This window comes from Monodelphis domestica, chromosome 7, assembly GCF_027887165.1.
Source record: "Monodelphis domestica isolate mMonDom1 chromosome 7, mMonDom1.pri, whole genome shotgun sequence".
Taxonomy (NCBI): domain Eukaryota; kingdom Metazoa; phylum Chordata; class Mammalia; order Didelphimorphia; family Didelphidae; genus Monodelphis; species Monodelphis domestica.
This window is the reverse complement of record NC_077233.1, coordinates 165,826,488-165,846,680: the sequence shown is the minus strand read 5'-3', so window position 1 is coordinate 165,846,680 and position 20,193 is coordinate 165,826,488. Positions and strand designations below refer to the sequence as shown.

The window sequence follows — 20,193 nt, the reverse complement described above, 5'->3', positions numbered from 1 at the left end:
CCCAAACTCTGCCTCCTTTCCCAATTAAATTTGTAATTCAAAAACAGCTTCTTTATAGTCCAAATTAATAGTATAATTATATAAAATGTGTGTGCCTGCTGAGAAGAGGCAAGAACTAGAAATAGTAGGTAAGCGTTATAAGTATGAATATTTTAGCAGCAGTCAGGAATGAGTTTAGAACAGAAAATGAATAGAAATTTTGGAGTTGCCTTGTACTTTAAAATTTACATAAGTTTTTTCATTTGTAAAACAGGGTGTGGATAATTGTACATCTTGTCAAATATGTCTGAAGTATTAGTTGGTTTTGATGAACTGCTTTTCTTTGTTTCTGTTTAAAATCTTTTTTTGAATAAAGAAATGGATTTCTGGAATATATTTGAAAATAACTAGTGTAAAACTTAAAAAGTAAAACAAAGCGTTTGGTCTACAACTCTGAAAAGCTTTTGAAATACGTAGGACATGAATCAGTTTCTTGAACTAAAAACACTAATAAAGAATAATTACTTCTTAAAACAATGGTTTTTCTTAAAACTTAAATGTTTAATATAGATTTCCATTAAATTGATTTATGGCTTCCTGAAAATCTTGGAAGTACAAGTCTAATGCTTCATTTCAGTCTTTTTACTAGTTCCCAAAATCTATGTTTAATAATGATGATGATGTTGATTATAGCCAACATTTATAACATTATAGCACTTGCTAAGTGCCAGGCACTTATGAATGAGCTAAATTAATCTCACACCAAAGTCTGTCTCTTCTAACATATTTTTTGTTCTATCTTACCTAGATATTTGTATTTTTTTTCCATCACATAATAGTATATCTAGGGAAAGGTTGTAGCCCCTCTACCCATTAGGCTCAAGAGGTTCCTGAAATTCCTGCCTCAGATATTTGAAACATCAAAAGCCCCAGTTGCAATTGCTTCATTATGAGGGAAGCATAACACAATATGTCATTATTACTTATGAAATTTACTTATCAGATTATTTCCAATTCCCTAAAAACACCCTGAATGGACAAGACAATGGCTGGGAAAAGTTGGAGAAGAAGTAAAAGTCAGTTAAGAAAAATGGGCAACGTGGGAAACTATCAAAGACAATAAGAACGTTTTGGTACCATGAAATCCTTGGATATTGGGAAGCAGGGAGTTAGAGGGCACCAAAAATAAAGTTTTGTCTCAATTTTTCTCTCAGATTATAGAGATGAATGAGACAGGGTAATGAAGTGTGGAAATATTTCAACTTCCAATCCAACAAACATTAATTGCCTAGTATTGCTAGGCATTGGCAATCATTTCAAAAAAGATTTAAAAATGTATTTCCTGAACTGCAGTATCTTATAGTCCTGGGGGAGGGAGATTGAAGATGTACACAAATAACTATAATACAAATTATAATATTCAAGAGTATAGGAGAAGTTGGGGGCAACTGGGTCATGAGTCAGAGACTAGAGTTCAAATATGGCCTCAGACACTTAATAGCTCTGTGACCCTGGGCAAGTCACTTAAGCTCAGCCTGAATGAAATTGGAGAAGGAAATGGCAAACCACTCCAGTATCTTTGCCAAGCTGTGGTATCACGAAGAGTTGTACATGTCTGAACAACAAATAGTTGAGGTCATTAGACTAGGCACGAAAGTTTTGAGGAGGGATCACTTCTAGCTAGATCAGGGACAGCTTCATTAAGATGAACCTATGCAAGACCCTGAAGCAATGGGGAGTATTTTGACCTGAAAACTGGCAGGTTTGTTCCTGGTATGAGGCCAAAAAAAATGTCAGGATAAAAGTAATGATGATAGTAACTAGCATTTATATAACATGTTAAAAGGTAGAGAAATGTAATCAGATATATATATATATATATATATATATATATATATATATTAGATTGTCAGAATTGAGGGAAATGGGTTTATATTTATGTAGATGACTCCAGGATCTTTATGTCTGACCCTATTTCTTTGCTGACCTCTAATCCTACCTCAGTGGGTTTTGGACATTTCCAGCTGCTTGTCCTAGATAGTTCAGATGTAACCTGTCCAAAACTGAATGTCCATGACTGAATCCATTATATTTTCTTCTAAAATCACCTCTCTTCCAAACTTCCCTACATCTGTAGAGAGCACAACTATCCTTCCAACCACCAATCACCCAGGTTTGCCATCTCAAAATTCGCTACTATTTTAACTATCTCCTTTCCCCCACATATTCAATCAGTAGTTAAGTGTCATTTGTCTCCACTCTCCAGACACCACCCATTACCTCTTCCCTAGGCTACTGCAAGAGCATCCCAATTGGTCTTGTGCATCTAGGCTACTCTCCACTCTCCACCCAGCTGCCAAAGAGAATTCTCCTAAAGTCCAGGTCTGACCATGTGTGTGTGCTCCCTTATTTAATCTATAATGGCTCCCTATTACCTCCAGGTTCAAATACAAACTCCTGTAGCATTAAAGCCCTTCATAACCTGGCTCCAACCTACATTTCCAGCCTAATTCTACATTATTCTCTTTGTGTTTTGTGGTCCAAAGTGACCACCTTGCTATTTCTCACATATGAAACTCCATGTCCCATGTTTGTGCCTGTATACTGACTGTCCTTGCCCAGAGTGTAGTCCCTCATTTCTGCCTCTCAGAATCCCTTGTTGCCTTCAAAATTCAGCTGAGATACCATTTTCTCCATGAAGCCTCCTTTGGACCACCTCCCTAATTTAGCACTGCCAATTCTTCAGGGAATGATGGGTGTGCCGCATAGCAGGGACCTAGGAACCCTAGAAACTCTGCCCAGTGCAACTTTAACATTTGCAGTTTGGGAACCTGAGGGATGACTATCTCCAGGATTCTAAGGTATCCTCTGGGTCTGCACTCCTAAAACTATAGTTCAAAAGCCCTCATTCACTGAGCTTACCTTTTCAGGGGTTCCCAAACTTTTTACACTGTCCCTCAGACTGTTGGAGGGCCGGATTATAAAAAACAAAACAAAACCATGAACAAATCTGTAAACCACTGTCTGGGATAGCAGAGGCTGCAGCGCTGGCTGTGATGGGCCTGTCACACCTTGCACAGCCCCATCACTGCCACTACTGTATGGGGCAGCAGTATACACAGTGCGGAATCCCCTCCCCCAGACCCCCCCACTCACCATGCTGATATCTTCCATTGTGCAGCCACATGATCCTTTGTGGGGCACCTCATTCTTGTTCAGTTACTCTCAGAACAAGGCACTGCACAAAGGATTATGTCACCAGAAGTAGTATTGTACGTGAGCGATGCCATGGTTTGCAGCGCTGCCACATACAGTGCTCTTCTCATTGACCACCAATGAAAGAGGTGCCCCTTCTGGAGATGTGGTGGGGGCCAGATACATGGCCTCAAGGGGCTGCATGTGGCCCATGGGCCGCAGTTTGGGGACCCCTAGACTAGAGTCTAGTAGATTAATTTAGCTTAAAGTCAAGAGCATGTACAGTCTAGTAAGAAGGGTAGCTACAAAACATCAGTACTCCCCATAAATTTGAGATGTATCCTCCAAGGAATACACACAGTCAATGTTAACAATTGGCACGACTTAGCACACATTAGGGAATACAAGTAGGCCAAGGCAGTTCCTCTCTGGGATTGTAGGGTAGCAAGTCCCTCTGATAGGTTCCCTTGGTATGGCTTAACTCTGGACTGGTGAGACTAGCAGCTTTTTAAAAGCCACTGAAGCAGAGCCAGTCTTCAGCCTACCAATGCTACATATTCCATTCAATTTAATCAGAAAAATATATTCAAACTTTGCAAAAGAATGAGATTTTTTTTTCTTTTTGCAATTGGGTTAACACCTTAACACATCCTGTCTTTCTGTTCCAAACTTTCTGGGCTCATATCAAGAACTAATTCTTTCCTCTCTACAAAAGCAAGCGATATAGTAAAGTTATGAGACAGAACTTGACAACTGGTAGATAAAATGGTTGAAAGAAGAAAAAGTAAAATATCCTAAGGAAATGGTGATACTGTCAGCAGAAACAGGAAGTAAAAAGAAACTGATGACTTCAATTTTAGACGTGTTGAATTTGAGCTTGTTTTAAAGAAGAAACCGGACCTTAGATCAAGGTATACCCTTCCACTGCTTCTAACTTCATTATGCACGATTTCAAAAATCAAAATAGCTGAGACAGTACGGAGTAAATTGGAGATACTGGATCTATGAGGAAGGGGAAAGAATTCGGGAATAAGCATTTATATACTTCCTATTATGTGCCAGGCACTGTGCTGAGACTTAAAAAAAAATCTCAGTTGATCCTTACAATAACAGTGCAAGGTAGGTACTAATTTATCTGAGGTAGTCAGCTGGGTAAGTGGCTTGCCCGGGATCATACTGCTCATAAATATCCATGGCCAAATTTGAACCCAATCTATACACTTCGCCACAAGAGGTAAAATTTGAAGGCTCGCTGTAGGTAACGTCAGGCTACCTGAGTAACATTCAACTTAAAGCTAGCTTTTGTGGAATTTGTAATGCCGATGAAAAAAAAATTCAGAACTATCAATCTTGGGAAAAGCTGTAACTTTTACATATACTCAAATCGTTACTTATTTAATAATCCTACGCTAACTGGATCTTCTAAAGATACCAGATACTTGGCTCCCAGAACACTGGGCAGAGTTTCTAGGGTTCATAGGTCCCTGCTATGCGGCACCTCTAGCATCATACCCTGAACAATCGACAGGCTATTCCACAAGTCAACAGGCAAAGGCTGGTTGATTTCCTAGCTAATACAAAGCAAATCTAGCTCAGTTCAAAGACGCTAGTATCAAATGCTCATTGGTCGGGGGTAGACTTAATCTTTTATATATCGACCTCTCGGGCCCCACCTCTGGGGGACTCACTTCCCCACAACCCCGAAACTAGTGGCGACACTATATGAGCTATTTCGACCCTGCCCGGCCCCCGTAGCTCCCCTTCTCCAGCAGGTGGTTCTGGTTTTCTCCCCCAACTCCAGCTGCTCACGTCACTTGAGAACCTCTGCCCACGCGCCACCGCCGCAACCAACCGAGAAAATAAACAAACCCCGAAACGGACCGCCGAGGCGCGCGAGGCCCCTCCCCTCCGCTCCGCCCTTCACTCCCCACCAGTCCATCCAGCACGGATCTAGGGACTGCTCCGCCGCCGGCGAACTAGCCGTTCTCTCCCTTCCCGCCACGTGAAATTTCGCTCACCTCGACCCGCACCGGGCTTTTCTGTGCCTCCCCCCGCCAATTTCCCCCCTTCGTCCCCCCTTCGCCCCCCCGCCCCTTCAGCTCGGCCTCTTCACGGCGCCTGGGACCCGTTATATACTATCCCTTTCACCCCTCCGCGGCCCTGCGAAAGACGCCGCGGAGCGAGACAGGGGTGAGTGACTGCGCGTGCCGGACAGTGCCGAGAGGCGCCCCCAGCCCCGCAGCCAGTGGCACGCTCCCCTCCCCCCTTCCTCCCGACTTCGGACCGTCTCGCGGCGCCGCCGCCGCCGCCGCCGGGCTCCGCGCGCTCTCCCATCTCCCCCGCGCCCCCGCCCCCTTCCCCTCCCAGTTGACCGAGAAGCCAGAGACTCAACGCCCAGTGCGGTCGGCCCGGAGGAGCCGCCGCCGCGGCCAGCTAGCCCAGGAAGAGAAGGACGGACCGGGGTGGGAAAGCCGCGGAGGGGAAGGTGGTGAGTGCGAGGAGCGATTCGGCCTGAGTCTGTGTTCTGGTAGAGACCCGCCTCTCCTCAGGCCCCGCAGCCCTACCCTCGGCCTGGGGTGAAGGGCGCTCGGGGCAGCACTCGGGGGCGGGGGCGAGGCCCGAGCTCGCCCGAGGGGATGGGGAGGTGGCTGGCCAGTTGGCCCAGGCCTCGAGAAAGAACGGCTATCCCCAGCCCTTGTCTGGCCCCTTTACCTTCATTCTTCTATTCCCATACTAGAAGCTCTGGGAGGAGGGGGTCGGTCAGTTAAGGCTCCTGACCTGGGGTCACTGGGGGGAGGAGAAGGAAAGGGGATGTTCTTTTTCGTTTATCTCCATTCTCTAACGCCAGACCCACTACTACGAGTCAGATTGTCGCGCCCTCCCCCAGGTTGTTGCCTTATTATCCCCCTTCCTGAATTATTGCTTAGTGAGCCTCCCTCCCCTTTCTGGGTCGTTTTCCTTTGCCCCCCAACCAGTTCCGGGATTGTTGCCTGGTGACCCCACTCCCTTCCAGATTGTTGCCCTTTGAGCCCCTTCTCCTCTCGTTGTCCTATGTGCCCCTCTTTCCTGGGTTGTTGCCTGTGGGGTCCCCCCTTCCTCCTTGGGTTGTCCCGTGTGTCCCCCTTCTTTGGGTTGCTGCCCTATGGCTGGTCCTGTCTCTAGCTTCGCTGGCCTGAAGATGCTTGGAGGATTGGGAAGCTCCGCTCTCTTTCCTGCAGGTGCTTCCCCCGCTTTCTTGCCTGTTTTTTTCGAACGGCCCCCAGAGTCACCAAACTATCCTTTGAAACTCCCTAGGCTAACCAAAAGGCAGAAGGGAATATCCAGAAGAGACCGTCCCCCACCTTTTTTGTTGTTGTTGTTGTTTTTAACTCGTTTCTTTTTCCTCAGGTATTGAATTCTCCTATATGCCGGATTTAAGTCTAGCCCAGCCAGAGTTTTTCCTTGCTTTGCCTCCTGCTATTAACATTTTGGGCACCTGTTAACACCGTAGGAGTGGAAAAGTTGGCTTTTGTTCACGAATGAGGTACAGTTTTTTTTTTTTAATGATGTGCTGTTTTTGCCTCCCACTGTTGATTGAATTATGGCTTAGGTAAAGACTTTCTTCTGGAAGAAGCAAGCTCTGGAAATTTTTTGCTAAAATTTTAGACACCTTTAGAAACTGGATAAAAAAAAATGTACCATTTAGCTTTCCATATACCTTTTACATTCTTTGAATAGAAAATGTCCCTCAAAGTATCTTAATTATTTGACAGTATTCTGAATTAGATATAAAATAATTACTCATATGTATTTATTTATATATATGTACATATATATATACACACATATATATAGGATTTGGGTCAATAAAAACATTTAATCCTAAATTGATAGGAAATTCATTTTCCCCCATGTATCCTTTTCTATTCAATCCCTGGACTTTTTCATATCTAAGAAAACTTGCTTATACTATAGTAATTCAAAAATCCAAACTTTATTAAGCTCCTACTGTGTACAAGGGATTGTGTTAAATCTTAAGAATGAATTCAGGGGCAGCTGAGTGGCTCAGTGGATAGAGTATCAGGCCTAGATAAAGGAAGTCCTGAGTTCAAATTTGACCTCAAACACTTCCTAGCTGTGTGATTCTGGGTAAGTCATATAACCCCAGTTGCTTAGCTCTTAACATTCTCTTCCTTGGAACCAATTTATTCTAAGGTACGAGTTGTTTTTTTTTTTAACCTATCAATTCAAAGGCAAACAAAGGAATAGTTTTTGCTTTAGAGAGCTTGCATTGGAGAGTAGGGCAGGGTGGAGATATATACAAATTTGTTATAAAGGAAATTAGGGAATGAAGAAATCCTCAGAAGATGTCATATCTGAGCATAGCCTTAAAGGAAACCAGGGATTTTGAAAGGTGATGAGGAAGTGAATTCTAGGTGTGGGAAACAGTAAAACAAATACACTAGAGCAGGAGAATGTTGAATTTGGGAAACAACTCCTATAGTATTTATGACTGAGAAGATTAAATAAGGCAGGACAATAAGCAGAAGCCATATTTAAAGATCTAAAAGTACCTTAAGATCTTATTTCATACTGATTGTCATAATTTTTTAAATTTCAATTTTTTAGGGTCCTAACTAAATTTTTTTCTTTTTAACACTTAACATTTTTTAATATCATCTTTATTTAGTAAAATATCATCTTTTCTCCTTTCCCCAGTGAACCATCTCTTGCAACAAAGAACAATAAAAAGGGGTTGGAAAGGCAGTTCAGTAAAACTAACCAATATGTTGTTTCTTATAGTAGGTATAATAATCCATACCTATAGCCTCCTGTCTCTCTGCACAGAGAGAGGTACATTTTCTCAACTCTTTCTTTGTTCAATGCTCTTTGCTTTAGATTTATTTCTTTTAGAAATGGATTGTAAAAGAAAAATCACAACAAACGAATAATTAGTGCCTTTCACAACAGTGTAAAAAAATATTATTTGGTGGTTTTTCTCTAGCAACTCTTTTCCAGGTCTTTCTAATATGTTTAATTTATGCTTCACCTTTGAAAAGCTAATGTAACTTTCACATTATGTTAAGGCATCAAGCTAGAGCTTTAGTAGAGAGAAAAGAATTTGTCCATAAAAAATAAAAGATGGAAATGTAAATTTCATTATTTGCAAATCAGCTAGAGTAAATTTCTTGCTTTCTTTTGCAACTATGCACCCTTCTAGACTTTCTCCAACATAGAGCCACAATTGGATCTTTCAAACTTTAAATAATAACTCTTTTCTTAGGACTTCAAAATTCACAAAGCCCCTTTGTCACAGTAGTCTTGAAAATAAATGATTAATAAAATGTATTAAAATATCCCAAAAGTTATATATAGAAGGAATCTAATTCTATGGCTTGCTTACCTCAGTAGCTAGTTAAAAAATAATTGCTGACATTTAAGATTTGCTAAGGGCAAGAACTTCCTACCATTTTGACATTGACAGCCTTCCTTTAATATAGAATAATCAAGTGAGATTCAGTAGTGTGCCTACCAAAAATACAGGACTGTTACTTATGTGTATGCTAGTTCGCCTCTGTATTTAAATTTCTGTGCTATTTATATTCATCACTAGTGTGTTGTTTGTTTAAACATTTTATCATCAGTTTTTAAATCTTTTTCTTTGTGTTCTTTCCATCTGCTTACTTGATCTTTTATATCAGCCTTATCTCACATTACTCCTCTTAATGTACTCTGTGTTCTGACCTAACTGTGCTACTATCTAGTCCCAGAATTCATCATTTTCCCCATCACTTCTCTGCATTTAAACAAGCTACTCCCATGCCTAGAATGCACTCATTTTTCACCTCTACCTGCCAGAATTCGCCAACATAGGGGGCAGCAGAGTAACTCAGTGGATTGAGAGCCAGGGCTAGAGACGGGAGGTCCTAGGTTCAAATTTGGCCTCAGACACTTATAGCTGTGTGACCCTGGGCAAGTCATTTGACTCCCATTGCCTAGCCATTACCACTTTTCTGCCTTAGAACCAATACACAGTATTGATTCTAAGATGGAAGGTAAGGGTTTAAAAAAAGAATTCTCCAACATAAATCACAGATGCTATCTATAAAGCCTTTCCTGATTCTCTCACAGTAGTTAATTTGAGGAAAGAAAGGCATTTGGGGTATAATTTTCTTTTGTTCTTGGATCTCCCCAATAGAAAATAAGCCCTTTGTACACCATGACTGTTATATTTTTGTCTTTGTATCCCTAGTGTCTATCACAGTTCCATGTATGAAATGAATACCCAATGTTTCTCTTTGTTATTTTTGTGTTATACTGAACCACATATGTTTTCCTGTGCTTGCCCTTTCTGAATTTTCCATCAAAGTCCATTTTCTCACAAGGTTGTCAACTAAAATACTATTTCATTTATTTTATCTGCTCCCTTACTCCCCACTTAAAGGGGTCTTCTGCCTTTAAGAGATGTAGAGTTTTAAAAAAAGAGAGAGAGATGTAAAGCAGATGAACCTTATTGAACTGTATAAATGTACTCTCTTGTCTGAATTGGTGTTCATCTTCTTGGTTGTCAGTGTTGCCACATCATTTATGGATCTAATTTCCAGTGGCTATTTAGGCCATCTGCCATTTTCCCTTAATTTCATTTTCTTTTCCCTTGGGTATTCTGTTACTTTTATACCTGGCTTTTTATAAACCTTTCCAATTAATTAGAGCATACCTTTTTTTCTCTTCTACACAAAATTCCATGAATTTTTCACAGTGTAATAGATGTAATGTTGGCTTTTCTCAGCAAAATTTGTTGTTGCTGTTTTTTCAATAGCTACTTCTTTCTCTGTCAAATAATTTTGGGAGATACTTCTATTTTTGGAGCCATTCCAAAAATCTGACTTCTTTAGAAGCCTATAGTTAAAGTTTTACATTTAACATTTAATTGTGGAGTTGGGCATGCCTACTCCACACACACACAAAAAGCTGTTTTTAAATGGCTTCTGCCATGATTTTATTCTTCATTTGCTAATAACTTCATTCATATCCTGGCTTTCTCTCTTCCTAGGCCTTCAAGGAATCACTTAGTTTAAGCCATAGAAACAAATTATTTCCAACAGTGACTCTGGGGAAATGCTTTTGACCAAAAACTCTAAAATTGAGTTTTGAAATTTTCAGTTTATTTTATTTTATTTTTTAATTAAAAAAAAAACTCCTTACTTCTGTCTTAGAATAAACATTGGTTCTAAGGCAGAAGAGTGGTAAGGGTTATGCAATCGGGGTTAAGTAATTTGCCCAGGGTCACACAGCTGGGAAGTGTCTGAAGTCATATTTGAACCCAGGACCTCCTATTTCTTGGCCTGGCTCAATTTGATAACCATCTAGCTGCTCCGTCGTTCATTTTAAATAATGAATAATTCTAACATTTTAAGGAGTAGTATATTATCAGCAATCAAAATATTGTCTTCAGTTTGTACTTCTTTTGCAATATCTTGTAGTATTTGAAGAATTTTAGTGATATTTAAACAAGTCATCTAACTTGTCAAACTTAAAGTAGAATGAATGTATATGAAGCACATTTTAATTTGGAAAAAAGATACTGCAGATTTTTTTCCCTCATCAGATTATCAACCAGAGAATCTTTAGTACACATGCTTCTAGGAAAACTTCAAACTTGAAAATAAAATACATGGGTGTAATACCCCATCCCCCTCAAATGACCTATTCTTTGAATTTCATATTTAGTTGATAGTATTAAATGGGAATGTCTCAGTGTTATTCACTTTAGAACAGTGGTGTCAAACTCAAATAGAAATTGGATTCACTAAAGTATATCCATCAGGATCCTTGCCATAATTGACTTATATGAATATTAAGTTCTTTTATATTTTTGTTTATTATGTGAAATATTTCCCAATTGCCTTTTTTTTTCAATCTTACCTTCTGTCTTAGAATCCATATTAAGCATTGGTTCTAAAGCAGAAGAGCAACTAGGAAGCATGAGGCCAGACTTGGACCAGGTTCTTCTGACCCCAGGCCTGGTTCTCTATCCACTGAGTCACCACCTAGCTGTCCCCTTCCCCCAATCCTCTTTTAATCTTGTTTAGGATTCACTCAAGAGTTGCTATAGCAGACACCTCTTAGACTAAAATTACTGATATTTATATGATAAAAAGATTCATTATTTCACTAACATTGGTGTTCTTTTCTTTAATTCATTTTGCAACTATTCTATACTTTCTTAGACTTTTTGTGAATTGCTGCAGCCAAAATATTTGTCCCCTGATAACCAACATTCTGGCAATAAATCTATTTGAACTTGACTTGGCCCCTTGACAAAAGGCATGTAGTCTACCAATACCTTTCTAGGTTGGTGTATTTGTCAAAGCATGTATTCTGTGTTATATATAACTTTTTGAGAAACTTTTCACATCATCAGAACTTTCATAGAGAATATGTATGTGTACACACATAATTTTTGTTTAATATATGTTGGACAGCTATTTCAATATTTTATTTCCTCTATACTTAGAATTTTTATTTTGTTTATCCTCAAAAATAGTATACTTTATAAAACTAACCATATAAGTAGAACAATTTTTAAAAGAACAAAAACTAGTTAAAAGGAATATATAAATAGTTTTTTTACCAGGTACTTGTAATGAGTGTTAACAGAAAGTTAAGCAAGAATTTAGCTTGTAATTTCTTGGCAGCTTGGGTAAAGAAGAAAAATATGGAAAACGTATACACTCTTTTCTCATTTTCTGCTAAAAGAGAGTATACAAATCATCTGGAAGGATTTTTTCCTAGCATTGATCTAATAGAGAAATTTATTGTGTGGGTTCTTATATAAAGGATTCTTGGTAACAAATCTTCAATTGATTTTGCACAAGACAAACATTGTTTAAATCAGCAGTGCTTATAACAATTTTTATAACTTTTTAAAAAATTATAACTTTTTAAAAAGCTTGAGCATAGTAAAGAATCTTGACAAAAGTATTTCTTCAGGGACCTAAAGTAAACTCTGTAGTTTTCCTAATTATCCAGTATAACATAGGGAAAAGGAAAGAACTTTGAAACTCTGGGAAAATGAATAGTTTAACATGTTCATCAGGGCATTCTCCCCTCCACCCCCTTTCCTTCCATGACCTCCTTTCTTATTGTTCCCTACCTCCACATCCCCTTCTCTCATCTCTCATTTTCTCCAGATATATGAACTGAACCTTACCAAATTTCAAGCAATTCAGAGCTGAATTATCTGAATAACTATATTGATAATATTCTTAACTCTTGATTAGAATAACAGAAGTATACTTTTAATATGCAGGAGGCAATCTAGGTTATTCTGTTAAAAATTTAGTATCCTACCTTTTCTTTACACTGACAAATATTACTTTAGTATCAAGCATCTGCAGGGATTTGTTATCTGGAAAAGAATTGGATTCTAAGCTAAATCTGTTGACAGGTCTCTTATTTACATACAGTGATGGAGCATATGACATAAAGATGACCACATGTGCTCAGATTGGCTACAAAAATTCTTGCAAATAAAGCCAATAATTTCCTTAGCCAGCACCTTGGAATTTTCTCATGCTTTTGATTGAGGCTGTCAATCCGTGGAAGAGATATTTTTACAGATGTTACCAACTACTTCAACCACAGAAAAAAAGGTCATTTTTCCATGACTGATTTCAAGTAAAACTATTTTGATGGATGTGCCAAGTTCATTTAACAACATGCCTATCTCCATTCTCCACATGGGTAAATTGAGTGAGAGTTGGAAAATATTTACCAAATGCAGTCATATTAATATTAGTATGTTACAAAAAGAGACTGGCATAGTGGCTAGTTTTAAAGCCAAGGAAGACCTAATTTCAAGACCTGCCTCTGATACTTTTTTTGTATTTTTGTGACTCTGGGCAAATTCTCTTAAACTCTCAGTACTCTGGGCAACTTTGTGACTGAGTTGCAGAAAGGGTGCATTGGTGGAAGGAGTTTGTTCACTCAAGAGTTCCTATTCCAATGAAATTATAGATCTAGTGTATCCCTTTTTATGTTTGATGTTTAGTAACTTATTTATTTAAAATATTTTTCCATGGTTACATGATTTTTTCCTGCTCTTCTTCCCTTCCCCTTCCTGGAACTGACAAGCAAATCCACTGGGTTATACATGTATCATTGTTAGTAATTTTTTTGAGACAGCAGATTTAGCTGCTTCTAATAATAATAATAGTTTACATAAAGCGTATTTATTAAAATTGACATCTTAAGTTTTACTTCACTTTTTTATACTTTATCTCATTTGGCCTCTGAGTTAGGTACTATAGGAATTAGCTCCATTTTACAGATTAGGAAACAGCTTCACAGAAGTTGTGACTTGTCATGGCCAAAAAACCAGTAAGTTTCTGGGACAATGTTTGTCCTCAGGATATAATCCTTAAAATTGCAAATCCAGTCCTTTTTGCTTTACATACTTCATTGCCTTCCTGGAGATGTTAATATTACCAAAGAAGAAGGTCTTCTCTTTCTATAGCCAGAAAATATTCAGTTAATCCAAAAGCTGTACTGAGTAAATAGAAACTTGGAAGGGACATTAGAAATCACTTAACCTGCTCATTGTTTTTGGAATTCTGTGATTGGTAATCTGCCTTCTCATATCCTTCCATTGACAGGACTACCACTACCTTATTAGAATGGTCATTTAAAGTGCTGTCAACTCAAAAAGAAGTGGAGAAATCCAACCCATATATAAGAATCCCTGTGGGCTTCATATTAACTTAGAAAATTACATATTTTGTTATCTTTTCATGTAATTGTATTTATTTTGTTAAATATTTGCCAGTTTTATTTTTATTTGGTCTAGGTTATTGTGGACTACATCTGACCTATAGGGCTCATAGAAATCTGACACCTCTACCTCAACCCTTTTCTTTCCGAAATTACTCCATCTCTACCTTCTTTTTCCCTGGACCACAGTTCTGGAGTGTTGTCAAAGAAATCTAAAATCACCAAAATACTTTTTTATCTTGAATTATGTAGGCTCAATAATCTATGCAATATGGACTTCCTGCTCATAAGCATTGTCCTTTATGCATATATCATGTTCAGACAGGCACTTTCTTGAAGTGTGCATTGCTAAAAATTCTGCTTGTTTATTATGATTTACATTAACTTCAGCTTGAAGACCAACATGGTGAGGATACCACTACATCCTGAAACAGATTGTTGTAATCGTCAGAAATTGTTGCCTTTCTATCGAGGCCAAATATGTTTCTTGGTAACTTTCCCACTTTGTTTCAGTGTTTAGCACAGTACCTTGGCATATCATAGTTGCTAAATAAATGTTTATTGACTGACTTGTTCTGCCCTTTACAACCAAGCAGAACAAATCTTACTCTTATCCAAATACTTGAAAACAGCCTTTGTAATGAATAAAAGAAAAAGTACTTATTTGTGCTAAGCACTGGGGATATAAATATAAAATAATCTCTGCTCATAAGGAGCTCACATTCTTATGGGGACAACATCACATAAAGATTTCACCAATATGTTAAAAGAAAAGGGACCTATGGTTTTTTATGGTACAGTAGCAAAACAGATGATGGTGTATCAATTTCAGTATTTCCCCTGATAAAAAAAATCACATCACTTTCTATGACTGAACCATTTGCCAGTGTCAAGTACTTCAGTAGCAAAAATTTTCTTTTTGGAATCATTAGTGCTATGTCTATAGAACCTTCAGAAGCAGTTGCCAGACCACATCTCCATGGGGGCTACTTTCCAGGATGATGGTTCCAAGGATTGGACTGGAAGCAGGACAAATGATCTGAGAGACAATACTGTTCCCAGACTTGGATTCAGAGTCCTAGGCTATTTCTGTCAGTGTCTCAGGGAAGTTATGGTTGATTGGTAGAAGTGGCTTGACTTGTTTGGCATAAGTCACCTCTTGTCTCTTCCCTCAGAGCACCTTACCACTTTTGCAACAATGATTTCTTGCCCTGGAAGTGATATCCCCTTATATCTTTACTCTTGCAAAGAAAACATCCCTAATTTTTTTCACTTGAACCTCAGTAAGCATCATCTTTAAGTCTTACCATGCACTCCAGTGCATTTGTGTTTTTTTCCTCCAAAGATATGGCACGTTGAATTGAATATGTCAGCTCTAGTGTGGAGAATTAATCATACTTTTCTTGTTCTATACACTATAACTTACTCATTACATCCAAAGAATCCATTATCTTTCTTAGCTTGCTATGTTGCTCTGACCATTATTCTGGATAGCTGATGCAGACTTGTTTCTATTTCTAATTAAACTTTGTGTCATTTTATCTTATCTGCTACCTTGGTAGGCATGTCACCAATAAAAATGTGGACTAAAAAAGCCAAGAATAGATCCCTTAGGATTATCTTTAGAGATTTCTCTTTAGGTTATATTAACCGATTAATTTATTTTTGATTCTATTCATTCAAAATCCTGAAGCCATTTTATTGTACTATCAACCTCGCTCAGATTTTTTCAGTCTTGTCATCAGTGATTTCATTGAACAGTTTTGTCAAATGCTATACTAAAACTCAGCTGGTATTTCTTATCTTTGGCTGTTTTTGTTCTACTCATCTAGTAATATTGCCAAAAATGAAGTTTAGTCTGGTGTATGACCTATTTTTGATGAACCTGTTTTGGCTCTTAAGGATTACAGATAGCTCTTCTAAAAATGCTCACAATCTTTTTTTAATATGCCTTAGTGTTTTGTCAAGAATGGAAGTCAAGTTTACTGGTTCAGTAGTCTGAATATTCATCTGTCTTTGCCTTTTGAAAATTGGGACAGCATTTATCTTATCTCCAGTCTTGTAGTAGACTTTTTCAAAGATCAGCTTCTTAGCAGTCTTCTGTACCAATTCAGAACCACATAGAAATGTAATTTCCTAGGTCCAGTAAAATGAATTCATTCGGCTAACTACTATTTAATTTCCTTATCTTAGGTTTCAATCTGTTAACCACTTTGGGTTCTCCGTGGTAAAAGAAAGAAAAAAGAAGCAAACCAGAGAAGTTATTTTCCTTCTATTGGCTGGACACATCTGACCTAAGGTCTTAGTTGTCCTATATCTTCTTTGATAGTTCTCTTGCCAGAATGTTTTTATTTTGGCATAGGGTTGTTTCTGACCAATCTTATTTTAGCAAGATTAGTCGAGAAATCTATACAGATTGATTTAAGAGGCAGCTAATTTAGGACAAAATTCTTATGTCTCAAAAAACCCTTGTGTCTCCCTACAGAAAACTTTAGAAGGATTTTAAAATGGCCTGATTAAGAGATATAGCAATGTATAATGGATATGAGGTAAGAGTTTTGACCTTTGAATTATAAAGATCTGGATTCAGGTCCTGCATATTCATGAATAGTTTTTCTTTCTCAGAAATTTTTCTATTTCTAGCCTAAATATGCTTGATGGCAATTTCTTCCCCTTCTAGTTCTTCACATCTCTAGGGACAGGGTGAACAAATTATTCTCACTTCCATACTAAACTCAACATTTCCATTATAGAATTAATTATTCCCTGCTGTATCCCTTCCTACTGCTATGCCCACCTCTCCCTCTTTGAAAGTTCTTTATTTCTGATAAGTTTACCATAATTCTTGCCTTCACATAGATGTTAAACCTTAATCATCTTCAGCTACTTATTCTCCTTGACCTCATATTTAACTAATGAATTGCCACATCTTGTATTGATTTTACTTCCACAACATCTTTCTCATCTATCCTTTATTTTCATTCAACTAAGCCACTACTCTAGTTTAGCCCTTCATCCCTTTTTATCTATTACAGTAGCCTCAAAATTAGTCTCCTGCTCCTAATCTGTCCCTCTCTAATTGATCCTCTGCACATCTGTCAAAATGATAATTCTAAAACAAAAGATTATGTGACTCCTCTGCTTGTTAACCTCATTGGTTTCCTCTTGCCTCTAGGATAAAATACAAGCTTCTATTTGGCATTTAAGTCCTTCATGTCTTTTGGCATTTAAAGTGGCTTCAACCTGCCTTTCCAGCCATATCATATATTATTTCTGTTTACACATACCTCCATCCAGAGGAACTGGCTTTCTTACTGTTCTTCACATATGACATTCCAATACCATGCCTTTGTCTGTCTTTAGAAATGGAATGAGCTCTTTTCTCATGACTCTTAGAGTCCCTTTTTTCTTTCAAACTTCAGCTCAAATACCACTTCCTTAAATGAATCTTCCTTCGTGTCCCCCCAACTGCCTGTGCCTCTTCAACAAATTTGTTTATATTGATTTTTGTATATATTTTGTATATTCCTAGACATATGATGTATACATGTTTCTTTCAAAGAATGTAAACTAATTATTATTTAACACAGACACAAATTATTGATTCTATAAGAGTATTTAAAATTCTTGAGGGTAGCTATCTTTTTCCTTTCTATCTTCTCTTAAAAGTAAAATGGAGGCAGCTGGGTGGCTCAGTGAATAGGGTCAGACCTAGAGAAGGGATGACCTAGGTTCAAATCTGGCCTCAGACACTTCCCAGCTGTGTGACCCTAGGCAAGTCACTTAACCCCCATTGCCTAGCTCTTATCACTTTCTGCCTTGGAGCCAATACATAATTGGCTCCAAGACAGAAGGTAAGGGTTTAAATTAAAAAAAAAAAAGTAAAACATTCTCATTTCCTTCAATCTCTTCTAATATTGCATGAATTTAAAGCTCTACACCATCCTGATCACTCTTTTCTGGATGTCTTTTGATGTCCTTTTTAAAAAATAATCTTGAATTTTATTTTTTCCAGATTACAAGTAGCTACAATTTTTAATAATTGTTTTCTGATATTTTGCAATCTGGGTTCTTTCCTTCCCTTCCACCTCCCCAAGAAGATAGGCAATATGACATAGGCTTCACATGTGTTATGTTGATATCCTTAAACAGTGACTTGGAGCTATGTGGACAAATTCATAGAAGGCTAGACCCTGGGAATCGAAAAGACTACAGTTCAAAAACTTATTTAGACACTTAATAGCAGTGGAACCCTGAGCAAGTAATTTAAAGTCTTGTATCTCAGTGTCCTTACTTATAAAATGGGAATAATAGCATCTTCCCCCCATGACAGTTTGTGAGGATCAAATGAGATAATGGCATGACCTGAAGGATATGGTGCTCTACTGTAAGTTCAAAGGACAGGAGTGTGACCACCAGGACTTCACCACCCAACTTCATTTCTTCTCATGCCTAAAGAATCATTCCTAGAATCCAAGATCAAACAAGAAAGAGACAAAGGCACTATCAACAAGCTACTTATCTGTGTGACTGAATTTTCTTCATAAACTTCAACCAAAATAACATGTCACAACATACTGATTCCAGAAGCAGATAGGAGGATCCAGCTGCCTTCTATTAAAATATATATTAAAGAGATTTGCAAAAAACATTTTTTTAAAAAAAGCACTTTATAAACCTTCAAGTTCTATGTAAATGCTATTATTGTTATTAAACAGATCATGACTGAAATAAACTGACCAGGGCAGATGACAATAGAATTCTCTTTCACTTCCTGTTTTGGCCATTAAGGTAGTATTTTGTTTTGTTTTAAACCATTATATTACTCCTGTCTCTAGGCCTGACTCTCAATCCACTGAGCCACTCAAGTTGCCCCCTATTTTTAGACCTTCATTGCTATTCATTGTTTCAGTTGTTCCTCCAGATTGTGTCATCTACAGATTTGCTAACCATGCCATATATTCCTTTGTCCAAGTCAATAATAAAAATTATAAACATCACAGAAACAAGCAAAAATCCCAGTTCTGTCCTTTTGACCCAGGCAGAATGTCTAATTCTTCTTCCATTGGACAATTCTTCAAATACAAAAAACAATTATGACCAAAACAGATTTTAGGGGCAGCCCTGAGTTCAAATTTGGCCTCAGACATTTAGCTGTGTATCCCTGGGCAAGTCACTTGACCCTTATTGCCTAGACCTTACTGTTATTTTGCCTTGGAACTAGTACACAGTATTGGTAATAGTTAAATTTTTTTTAAAAGTCAGATTGGGTAGAGAGGTTAGAAGAGCCTAAGACCTGATATATACTTCCTCTAACTCATTTGCCCAAAACAAATTCTTTGCCCACTCCACACAATGTATAGCATATGTGCTTACACGAATATATATGCCCACAAATGGTGTATGTGTATACATGTAGAAAGAAAGGTATATGTAAATGTATGTGTCTGTCCTGTGATGAGCAGTTCTATCATCCATCTTCTTGACTTCAGTATTACAAAGATGAATGACTGACTATAAAATTGTTTCAAAATTTATAAAGCTTTTTCTAGAAGTGGATATTTTTATGTATTCTATAATTGTTTATAGGAAAAAGGAGATCTACTTCTTTTAGAGGAATTTGGGGAGAATATGTTTTAAAAATATATATTCGCTGCAACTCCAAAAATAAAATGCCTACCTGAGTACTACAATGGTAGTAACCCTTCCTATCTAATTATTATGGCAGATGATATGATTTTTGTGTTTTGTGTTACTGTTTCATTATATCCTTATTTTAGTCACTTATTTCTTAAAAATGCATAATTTAACAATATGTTTTTGTGTATATCTTGAAAACTGGGTTAACTAATTGATGGTAAGAAAAAAATGGCTTTCTTGGAGAGCAAATGACATTGATTCCTTTTATTTATCTTGCATTTTCAGGAATTATTCTCTGATAGACTTTTCTTAAGAGACATCTTTACAATGGCGTCAGCTGTGATCAGTTCTGTTCCCACTACTGCTTCTCGTTTTGCCCTCTTGCAAGTAGATAGTGGCAGTGGTTCTGATTCTGAGCCTGGGAAAGGCAGAGGTCGAAATCCTGGAAAGTCTCAGACTTTGGGGAGCAAACCAACCACAAATGAAAAGAAGAAAGAAAAAAGAAGAAAAAAAAAGGAACAACAGCAGAGTGAAGCAAATGAGGTAGCATGAAAGTTAATTGGTTTAAGGGTTTTGGGAGGGGGTTGTATTTGTCTGTAGATCCATTGTCTACCCACTTATTTCCCT

The 20,193-nt window shown here is 37.8% G+C and overlaps 2 protein-coding genes across 3 annotated transcripts in view; both read left to right on the top strand.

The window, feature by feature from the left end:
• KIF27 (kinesin family member 27) overlaps positions 1–19,924 on the top strand; it is a 141,793-nt gene extending 121,869 nt beyond the window's left edge. Inside the window, exons 20-21 of the transcript XR_008913590.1 lie at positions 6,562–6,697; positions 19,852–19,924. The gene's annotated coding sequence lies outside the window, so the exon portion shown is untranslated. The remainder of the gene's footprint in view (positions 1–6,561; positions 6,698–19,851) is intronic.
• GKAP1 (G kinase anchoring protein 1) overlaps positions 6,562–20,193 on the top strand; it is a 66,552-nt gene continuing 52,920 nt past the window's right edge. For both annotated transcript variants that reach the window (XM_007498915.2, XM_001368463.3), the window contains exons 1-3: positions 6,562–6,697; positions 16,412–16,475; positions 19,852–20,109. In XM_007498915.2, the coding sequence (XP_007498977.1) occupies positions 16,458–16,475; positions 19,852–20,109 (276 nt within the window). In that variant the 5' untranslated portion in view covers positions 6,562–6,697; positions 16,412–16,457. The remainder of the gene's footprint in view (positions 6,698–16,411; positions 16,476–19,851; positions 20,110–20,193) is intronic.